The following is an 11,044-nucleotide window of genomic DNA, read 5'->3' as shown; positions in this document are numbered from 1 at the left end:
GAACTCCTGACCTCAGGTGATCCTCCTGCCTTGGCCTCCCAAAGTCCTGGGATTATAGGCATGAGCCATGGCGCCCAGCCCCAAAGTGGGTCTTTTGAGGACACTGAGATCATGGCACCATTCCAATCATTAAGTGCCTGAATCTTGGAATGGAATGGCCTGGGTTTGAATCCCAGCTTTGCCACTTATTAGCTCTGGGTCCTTGGATAAGTTACTTAACCTTTCTGAGCCTCCATTTCCTTATCTTTAAAATGGGAACAACAAGTGAAAGGACCTGATTCTTAGGGTGGGGTCACGTGGACTGAATGCGTTATGATGAAGAAGACTTAGAACAACACTAGATTCATAGAACATGTCCAATAAGAAATGCCATTTTTGTTAATATTTCTGTTTCTTAGCCCAGCCTGTTGAGTTTGGCTATCTTATTTTCACTCCAGCTAGATTTGGCTCTACCTGTTGCTCTTGGCTTTAACAGTTTTCCTTCTTTTACATGAACTTTACTTTTTTTTTTTTGAGATAGAGTCTCGCTCTATTGCCCAGACTGGAGCGCAGTGGCGTGATCTTGGCTCACTGCGATCTCTGCCTCCTGGGTTCCAGTGATTCTCCTGCCTCAGCCTCCCAAGTAGTTGGGATTTCAAAATGCATGTGCCACAATGTCCGGCTAATTTTTTATTATTGGTAGAGATGGAATTTCACCATGTTGGCCAGGCTGGTCTTGAACTCCTGACCTCAGGTGATCTGCCTGCCTTGGCCTCCCGAAGTGCTGGGATTATAGGTGTGAGGCATCACACCCAGCCAACGTGAACTTTACCTTTAATGGTGAAGTTTTAAGTCTGAAACCACACTGCAAGGAAACTTCCATTTTGGCATGGCGGCTTCAGAATCCTGCTTTCTTGCAGTTTCTCAGTCAAAGTACGCTAGGATCTGATCATCTGCATCCCCATAGTAAGCCTCTCAGCACATGCTTGTTTTTGGGAACTGGTGCTGGGCTCTCGAGCTCACTCAGCCTCTTACTTATTATCACCACATTCAGGTTTGCATTTCAGACTTGCATTTTTCAGCCAGCAAACCTCTATTCCGAGTTGAAAATAGAATGAAAAAATTATTATGCTTTGAAAAGTTTTGTTAAGAAGTCGATAGAATGCTGAAAGGGCCAGTGCAAACCGCAACCCTGAAAAACACTGTAAACCAGCAGCCCCCAACCTTTTTGGCACCAGGGGCCAGTTCCTTGGAAGACAATTTTTCCATGGATGGAGGATGGGTAAGGTTGGTTTTGAGATGAAACTGTTCCCCTCAGATCATCAGGCATTAGATTCTCAGATGGAGCACGCAACCTGCATCCCTCAAATGCGCAGTTCACAATAGGCTTTGTGCTCCTACAAGAATTGAATGCCATCCCTGATCTGACAGGAGGCGGAGCTCAGGCAGTAATGGTTCCTAACTGGCTGTGGACTGGTACGGGTCTGCGGCCTGGGGCTTGGGACCCCTGCTGTAAACCAAAAAGTGGCTGAGACAGGTCTCAATCCATTTAGAGCTTCATTTTTCCAAGGTTGATTGAGGATGCACTTGGGGAAGAAGAGACTCAAGTCACAGTAGGATCTGTGGCCTGTGCTTTTTCTAAGGACAGTTTTGAGGATTTCAGTGTTTAAAGGGCAAAGAGTGGCGGGGGCGAGGGGGCAGGGAAAAGGAAAAAAAGGGAGGGAGGGTATGTTGGGAGGTGAGTGGTTACATTCTTGCAAGACTTTGATTAGTGCTCACTGAATCCACATGTTACCCGTGAAAGGAGGGGTCGGGAACAATTATTCATTTGCCTGGCTTTCAGCAAATCTACATTTTACATAAGATAAAAGCAAGCATAGAGGAGAAGAAGGCAATCATGCATTTGTCTTGGAGTGGGTGGAGGGATGATTTCTAGTTCCGTCCGGTACCCGTTTAAGATAAGCTATAAATTTACATTATCAGCCGGGCATGGTGGCTCACGCCTGGAATCCCAGCACTGTGGGAGGCTGAGGTAGGCAGATCACTTGAGGCCAGGAGTTTAAGACCAGCCTGGCCAACATGGCAAAACCCTGTCTCTACTAAATATACAAAAATTAGCCAGGTGTGGTGGTGTGCACCTGCAGTCCAAGCTACTTGGGAGGCTGAGGCATGAGAATCTTTTGAACCCGGGAGGTGGAGGTTGCGGTGAGCTGAGACTGTGCCATTGCACTCCAGACTGGGTGATATCACAAGACTCTGTCTCAAGAAAAACAAAGAAAATCAGGGTGAAATTCAGCAGAATTCTGTTTTAGGGCAAAGATTTTGGGACCTGCAAGGAATTTCCTTGTGAGTGATTTGTGAGGGAGGCCACCTGGGGAAATATGTGGCCCTCATTCTTTGCAGTTATCTACTTAGGAACAAAATGGAAGGCAGTTTTTGTGTGACTCAGTTTCCAGACTTCTGCCTTTGGCGTCGTGAGTCTGGGGTCCTGATTAATTTTTCCTTTCACAACACTATTCTGAATGTCATAACCCCCCAAAAATCTAAGTTCCCAAAAGTATAATCCTGAAGGATTAAAATCTCAAATGTCAAAATCCTGAAAGCTGAATTCTGGGGAAGGGATTGTGTATTTGGTTGTATGCAGGATGGTTACATCATGGATGCAACTAAATAACACAATTACTTTGTTATTGTCTTCATTGGGAAACCAGGTGTGGTTTAAGGCGATGCATGTGGGTGCCGGGTTGACAAGCAGGGGAATTGTGGAGTTAATTTCAGGTATCAACTTGACTGGATTAAGGAATACCTGGAAACCTGGTGAAGCTTTTTTTAGGTGTGTGTTTGTTGGGGGGGTGGTTTCTACAGGAGATTGGCACGCGAGTCTGAGTGGACCAGGTGGGGAGGATCTGCCCTCGTGGTTGGCAGGCACCAGCCAATTGGCCATGGGTGCAGAGAGATCAAATACAGAAGGCAAATCCATCCCTCTTTGGAATCTGGGACAGACTTTCTTCTGCTGCCTTGGACATCAGAACTCCCAGCTCACTGGCCGTGGGAATCTCGGGCTTCCACCAGCAGCGCGTGGTCAGGAGGGCTTTGGCCTTGGACTGAGAGTCACACTGAAGGCATCCCTCATTCTGAGGCCTTTGAGCTTGGTCTAAGCTGCGCTACCGGCATCTCAGGGTGTCCAGCTTGCAGCTGGCCTGTCTTGGGACTTTTTAGCCTCCATAATTGTGGGAGCCAATTCCCCTGATAAATTCCCTCTCACATACCTGTGTATTCTATTGTTCTGTTCCTCTGGGGAACCCTGATATAGATTCCTCTATTGAGGAAGCCAAATGTCATTCCTTCTTACTGTATTCCTAACAACACAAGAGAAGAGGTCCATGAAAATGTTCCCTCACAAAAGGGCTGTGAAAGATAAAAGTTTAAAAGCTAGTTCTTACTGGTGCCGCAAAAGCAGAACATTGCTTAATTGCAATGGCTGAGCAATAACGAAACTTGCAAATGGACAGCCTGTGCTTACAAAATCAGTAGCCCACGGCCACTCTCCAAGTACCAGTGCAGGAGGGTTTTGAAGATAATACGTGAGAAATGTAAGAAATCTAGGCCAGACACAGTGACTCATGCCCATAGCCCCAGTGCTTTGTTTGGGAGGCTGAGGTGGGAGCATCACTTGAAGCCAGGAGTTTGAGACCAGCCTGGCAAGCATATGAGAACTCATCTCTATAGAAATAAGTTAGCCACATGTGGTGGCGTGTTCTTGTGGTTCCAGCTACTCAGGAGGGTGAGGCAGGAGGATTGCTCTAGCCCAGGAGTTTGAGGCTGCAGTGAGCTATGATGGCACCATTGCACTCCAGCCTGGGCAAAGTATATATGTCCAGGGGCGGTGGCTTATGTTTGTAACCCCAGAACTTTGGGAGGCCAAGGTGGGTGAATTGCCTGAGCTCAGGAGTTCGCAACCAGCCTGGGAAACATGGTGAAACCCCATCTCTACTAAAAAAAATACAAAAAATCAGCTGGGCGTGGTGGCATGTGCCTGTAGTCCCAGCTACTTGGGAGGCTGAGGCAAGAGAATTGCTTGAACCTGGGAGGTAGAGGTTGAAGTGAGCCAAGATTGAGCCACTGCACTCCAGCCTGGGCAACAAAGCATAAATCTCTCCTGCCAAATTATTCAATCCTGTAGAATTTCTGCTCCTTAAAAATAATAAAAAATTTTTTGGGTTTTTTTTTTTTTTTTTTTGAGATGGAGTCTCACTCTATTGCTCAGGCTGAAGTGCAGTGGTGTGATTTGTCTCACTGCAACCTCCTCCTCTTGGGTTCAAGCAATTCTCCTGCCTCAGCCTCCAGAGTAGCTGAGATTATAGGTGTGCACCACCACGCCCAGCTAATTTTTGTATTTTTAGTAGAGATGGGGTTTCACCATGTTGGCCAGGCTGGCCTTGAACTCCTGACCTCAGGTGATATGCCCACCTCAGCCTCCCAAAGTGCTGGGATTACAGGCGTGAGCCACCGCGCCCGGCCTAGCTTGCTTTTGTGTTATGGTGAAGGACTCAGTGCTGGGAAATGGTCATGTGTGTAACCATGGGTTTGGAAATGGAACATGTGGTGGAGTGAATTTGCTTCAGGAATTACAACTGGATTCAGGGAGCTAAAATAATTTAATGCAGTCAAAGGTAAGATATAGACTGGAATTTAAGTTGATAAACTAGATTTTTAAGAAAGTTAGGTCTGCAGACCTTTTTAGCCTTGCTGAGAAATTACAGGTTCCACTTCATTCCCATCAGGGCGGCACCAATCCCCGGGGGTCCTGAGAGAAGTCACCTAATCTGTACCTGCCGCAGGAGCAGTCCCTTTGATCCCACAGAAGAAGTAATATGTGTCTTAATTGAGACAGAAAACAGTCAAATTTTCCATACTCACAGTAAAAGAAAGTATAATTTTTAAATCTTCAACTTGTACGACTGTAGATACACTGTACCAGAGAAAACAAAATGTTGCTTCTTGCTGGGCACCGGAATGACGACTGCAAAGAGCACCCGCGTTCCCGCCACCCCCGACAAGGCAGATCTCAGTGGAAAACCCATGCTCTGAAAGGTGTACCGTATTTATCCCATGACCTGGTGCATCTCGGGTGCTCCACGAGTTCTTGGGGTAGGAGTGAGTTCTTCCCAGAGATGGTGAGGATGAGGTTCCTTGGGATTCTTTGAAATCTGGAATTATAAGAGAATGAGGTGCTTGGGTGCCATGGTGGTTGGTGGAAGGAATGTAAAAGTAGCCTGTGAATATTTGAACATCTGTGTTGAGTTTCTGTATCTGTTGAGGCAGGGCACGATAATCAGTAACGAGGTGTCAGCTAGGTCATTTGAGTTCTGTTTGTGACTGCCACAGTGTTGGGTAAGTCAGTTTTTTTGGTGCTGTTTTTAGAACAGGAAGAAGCCTTTGAGCAGAGGTTCTGGTCCAGCAGTTTCTACTCAGACACCTCCACCCTGGGGGCCCTAGAAGCAGAACAGTCGTCTGGCCTATGTTGCTTGGATTAATGTGCGTCAGATGATGTGCTGTTATGTTTCAAATGTACACAGATGATAGCATGACTTCAAAAGCTCTGTGGCTCACACCTGTAATGCCAGCACTTTGGGTGGCCGAGCCCAGGAGGTGGAGGCTGGCTCATCTGAGCCCAGTGAGTTGTGATTGTGCCACTGCACTCCAGCCTGAGCGACAGAGTGAGACCCTATCTAAAAATATGTAGGATGGAAAAAAAGGTAACTAAGAATTTTAAATACCTTTGCATTTTATGAATTACATTTTATTCATCCACAGATGGTGAAGTCAAAGCTAGTCATGTGGAGGTTGACATTTTCAGTGTTAAAAGTGGTGTGGTTTCCCCTGTACTGAGTTAACGAACATTCTTTTAGTTTAGAGTCTTGGTTTTGGCCAAAGCACTGTGCAAGTATTTGTTTGCATAAAAATGTAATATGCTACTACTTTGAGCCCAGCGGTTCTATATTTGGCCTCTCTGGGGACATCTAGTGGGTATATTAAGAAGTGCAAGCTGGAAGTGGTGGCTAATGCATCTAATCCCAGCACTTTGGGAAGCTGGGGAGGGAGGATTGCTTGAGCACCCGAGTTCCAGACCAGCCTGGGTAAGATAGCAAGAGTCTGTATCTAGAAAAAAATTTAAAATTTAGCCAGGTTTAGTGATGTGTACCTGTAGTCCCAGCTACTTGAGAGGCTGAGGTGGGAAGATTGCTTGAGCCTGGGAGGTGGAGGCTACAGTGAGCCATGATCACACCACTGCACTCCAGCCTGGGCAAAAGAGTGAGACCTTGTCCTAAAAATTAATTTAAAAAAAGGAAAGAAAGAAAGAGAAAAAGAAGTGCGGTCTTTCTGTCTAGTCATCATCTGTTGCTAAGGAGGATGGCTGCATTGAGGCTCACTTCAGAATGTTAGTGAGGGGTCTCCATCCCCTGGCTCCGCCTGGCTGGTGAGTGATGTCCTTGTCACCCACAATCATGACAGATGGGTGCTGGCATCTTAGATCCGTGATGTCTTCTGATCCTGAATGCAGGCTGAGGTGGTTTCTTTAAGATGGAGCAGGGTGTGATGGCACGCATCTATAGTCCTAGCTACTTGGAAGGCAGTTGGCAGGATTGCTTGAACCCAGGAGTTCAAGTCCAGCCTGGGTAATACGGCCAGACCTTGTCAAGGTAGGTTCCCCCCACCACTTTTTTAAGAAAAAAAAATGTAGGATAGAGAAAATGTTGCATGACTGGAACCCTTGAGTTGGAATTTTAAAGCAAAAGTGGAAGTAGAAAACTTCCATGCTGTCTTTGGCTTAAGGCTGCACTGGTGCATAGGCGCCTGCAGGAAGCTCCTCTCTGCCCCGTGTGGGGCTGGGCCCTGCGCTGTGCTCTCGCTGCTGTGCAGCTCTCGCCTCTGATCGGAGTCTGAGCGCCTCCGGGGCAGGCGCTGTGGGTGGTCCCTCCCATGGCCAGGGCCTGGCGGAACAGGCACCTAGTGGCATCAGTTTGAGTTTTAACTTTTTTTCATTTTATGTGTAAATAGGATTATTTATAACCCCTGGGAATCTAAATGAATGTTGGATTTTTAAAAATTATGATAATTTGAGAAACTTAGATTTTCTTAAGCCTTAAAGTTCAACTTACAAATATCTTTCTTTTTCTTTCTTTCTTTTTTCCCAAGGTGGAGTTTCACTGTTTTTGCCCAAGCTGGAATGCAATGGTGCAATCCAGGTGGAGGTCACTGGAACCTCTGCCTCCCAGGTTCAAGTGATTCTCCTGCCTCAGCCTCCCGAGTAGCTGGGATTACGGGCATGGGCCACCACGCCCGGCTAATTTTTTGTATTTTTAGTGGAGATGGGTTTCTCCATGTTGGTCAGGCTGGTCTTGAACTCTCGACCTCAGGTGATCAGCCCACCTTGGCCTCCCAAAGTGCTGACATTACAGGTGTGAGCCAATGCACCCGCCCAGCCAAAGCTAACAATTTTTCTATAAAATAACCTTTACTTTCATTATTTGATAAATGGTTTATTAACTCAAGTTTAACTGATTAAAATCCCTAAACAATGTACTGTAAATCAGTTTCATTTGCAACTCAGTGAATTGAAAGAATTTAAGCATTTTCAACTGCTTTAACAAATGGGAGCTGCCTATCTTTTCTTCAGCATTTCCAACCCCCGAGGCCAACTAGCAAAGGTAGTAGATTGCTTTCTGTACTTAAACAACTCTTTGAAATCTAATAAACCAAATTTGGAAATGGGGTAAATCAGCTTCTTAAAAACATTCAAATCCTGGATGGACTTTGATGCTCTTCTTTCAAATGACTAATATCAATTACATATTTCAAATTAGGACCACTTGCTTTAATTACCTTAATAACTAAGGCACATAGTATTTCAAAGATGACAACATTTAAGTTTGAAATTAAGTTTATTCTTCAACCTGTAAAGCTGGATATTCTAATTTTTCCCTCTGCCTCCTCTGGTAATAAGCACACTCAGGCCAACAGAGGTTACTGTGTTGAAGGTTCGTGACTCTGATCTCCACCAGAGATTTGAGCCTAGGGCCAAGACTGGGTGTTACATTCTAGCAGGATTCTAGAATTTAATAAATTCTGTGCTTACCCAAGTGCAGGTGCACTGAGCCCTTTCCTAGAGTTGCGTTCACTTCTCTCTGTCAATGGGGGATCCAAACTCCTGCCTTTGACCTGGGATTGATTGATTGATTGAGTGAGTGAGACTGAGTCTCGCTCTGTTGCCTAGGCTGGAGTGCAGTGACACAATCTCAGCTCACTGCAGCCTCCGCCTCCCAGGTTCAAGCGATTCTCCTGCCCCATCCTCCTGAGTAGCTGAGGTTAGAGGTGTGCCACCACACCCGGCTAATTTTTGTATTTTTAGTAGAAACAAGGTTTCTCCTTGTTGGTCAGGCTGGTCTTGAACTCCTGACCTCAGGTGATTCACCCACCTCTGCCTTCTAAAGTGCTGGGATTACAGGCATGAGCCACCGGCCCAACCTGAGCTGGGATTTAGCTTTCTAATCTCACCCATCTTGTGCTCTCCCTGTACATTCCATCTTTCCTTCTCAGCTGGTTTGTAATCCCTTTCATCATTGGATCTGAGCTGCAGCTTAGGTGAGGTTGCAGCTAATGTCCATCACTACTTAACTGGAATTAGCTCACTTTACCTGATTGGATTAGGCATTCTTTTCCTGTGTATGTGTTTTCTGGACTGGTGCATGTTCTCAGGCTATAGTCATTTTTTTTTGAGATGGAGTTTCGCTCTTGTTACCCAGGCTGGAGTGCAATGGCGCGATCTCGGCTCACCGCAACCCCCGCCTCCTGGCACGCGCCACCATGCCCAGCTAATGTTTTGTATTTTTAGTAGAGACGGGGTTTCACTGTGTTGACCAGGATGGTCTCGATCTCTTGACCTTGTGATCCACCCGCCTCGGCCTCCCAAAGTGCTGGGATTACAGGCGTGAGCCACTGCGCCCGGCCCTGCTATAGTGATTTTATTGGCAAGTAAGTATCAATACCTACTGTCACGTTAAGTGCCTGAGTTAACTTCGGTAACAGATACGGGAGCATTATCTGTTTCACATTATATTCCACATTATCACGTGGAATCTATTTCTATTTCAATCTCCCCTGTCCGAAGGCAGCAATCGCTCAGCAGATTTTCTCTTCCGTCGCCACTCTGGCAGCAGGTCAGAACCACCTGAGGACCTTTCGTGTCGTGCGCGGTCAGGGCCCTACCTCAAACCATGTGAAGCAGAGCCTCTGCCCAGGCATCGCTGTGTACTGAAAGTGCAGCAGGTGACTCAGACACACGGAGGATTAAAAACCCCAGTCCTCAACTTTATTTAACATGCTGTGAAACCAGAGATTTCAGGTCATTAAACAAACCTTGTTCTCCTTACCCTCATGTTGTGGAAACATTCATGGGAAGTGTACAGAATGAGAAGGATACCTTACATAGAAGGTGTAGCTAATTCACAGCTGGACTATTTTCCTGTCATAAGACCAATAGCAAGGTATCTTAAGGTGTGGGTTACAGAGCCTTTATGATATATGTTTCTTTTTTTTTTTTTTGCTTAAAGTGCTCATGTGGGGGTCAGTGCTGACCGTAAGTATTTATTATGACCCAGCGTAGTGAGGTGTGCACCCTGGTGTCTGCTTCCTTGCTGCAGGTTTCTACTGATGTACTCCACGGTTCTGTGCAGTTATTACAATTCAGCCCTGACGACAGCAGTGGTTGGAGCTATCAAGGTGAGTGGATGGAGCCATGGAAGGAACAACTGAGTCAAGGAATGGATTGTGAATCCAAATTTTCTGCTGGAGGCTGGGCGTGATGTTGTTGTTGGTGGTGTAAGAACAGGAGCTGTGACCTTTTCAGGTGGACCTGTGTGATCCTGTCTTACTTCTTTTGTTTTTTTTTTTTTGAGAAAGAGTCTCATTCTGTCACCCAGGATGGAGTGCCATGGCATGATCTTGGCTCACTGCAACCTGTGCCTCCCGGGTTCAAGCAGTTCTCCTGCCTAAGCTTCCTGAGTAGCTGGGATCACAGGTGCCTCCCACCACACCTTGCTAATTTTTTTACATTTTTAGTAGAGACAAGGTTTCACCATGTTGGCCAGGCTGGTCTTGAACTCCTGACCTCAAATGATGCATCTGCCTCAGCCTCCTAAAGTGCTGGGATTACAGGCGTGAGCCCTGCACCCAGCCCCATCTTACTTCTTCTAATCTGTGGCATAGAACAGAGGCACAGATTGCTAATTTATAGAGAGACCAGTGATAATTTTTGGTCAGGGGTGACTTGGAGGGGATGGGTCTGGGAAAATGAAGTAAAAAGCTAAAAAAAACACAACCACTCCAGCTCTCAATGATCAGTAAGGTACCTTGTGAACCACAATATGGTTTTCTGGGAGAATCTGCCCACTAAGAAGTAGAGCCCTTGTGGAGAAGCATTTTCCACGTAGGTGTGCACTGTGTTATGAGGCATGAACCTGTGGGTTGGTGTGTGGGTGTTTGCATGTGTGGATGCATCTGAATTCACACACACACACACGCACGCACACACGCGCGCGCACACACGTATGCGCACACACACACGCACGCACACACACACGCACGCGCGCGCACACACACACACGTGAATGAATGGGGGAGACATGTTCTGGATTCTATTCCATACTTGCTTCGTTTTTCTGTTCACATGAAGTCCTAGAATGCGTGAAAACACTGCCTGCTTCAAGAATTCACCTGTCTCCTGACTACCCAGAGGTCTCCCAGAATGCAGTGGGCAGAGCACAGCCTGAAATTTAATGATTGTCTCTACTCAGTTCAAATTTAGGGTCAAGAAAATTAACTCACTCCTTGGCCCTGGTGTGCCCACAGATGGCAGTGCAGTGTGGGAGCTCAGGGTTGAAAAAAAAAAGAAAAACAAACCTGGCGCAGTGGTTCATGCCTGTAATCCCAGCACTTAGAGTGGCCAAGGCTGGTGAACCACCTGAGGTGAGGAGTTCAAGACCAGCCTGGCCAACATGGTGAA

At 46.4% G+C, this 11,044-nt stretch overlaps 1 protein-coding gene and 1 long non-coding RNA gene across 9 annotated transcripts in view; one reads left to right on the top strand and one right to left on the bottom strand.

The window, feature by feature from the left end:
* The window catches only part of LOC116541912, an 18,188-nt gene extending 9,906 nt beyond the window's left edge, over positions 1-8,282 (bottom strand). Inside the window, exon 1 of the long non-coding RNA XR_004265002.1 lies at positions 7,854-8,282. This is a non-coding gene — a long non-coding RNA (uncharacterized LOC116541912). The remainder of the gene's footprint in view (positions 1-7,853) is intronic.
* SLC35D2 (solute carrier family 35 member D2) overlaps positions 1-11,044 on the top strand; it is a 67,856-nt gene that overhangs the window by 54,528 nt on the left and 2,284 nt on the right. For all 8 annotated transcript variants that reach the window (XM_032266415.1, XM_032266421.1, XM_032266420.1 and 5 more), the window contains one exon: positions 9,684-9,762. In XM_032266415.1, the coding sequence (XP_032122306.1) occupies positions 9,684-9,762 (79 nt within the window). The remainder of the gene's footprint in view (positions 1-9,683; positions 9,763-11,044) is intronic.

Source organism: Sapajus apella, unplaced genomic scaffold (genome assembly GCF_009761245.1).
Source record: "Sapajus apella isolate SASKATOON/1434 unplaced genomic scaffold, GSC_monkey_1.0 scaffold158, whole genome shotgun sequence".
Lineage (NCBI taxonomy): Eukaryota > Metazoa > Chordata > Mammalia > Primates > Cebidae > Sapajus > Sapajus apella.
The sequence above is the reverse complement of the archived record's forward strand: the minus strand, read 5'-3'. Positions and strand labels throughout refer to the sequence as shown.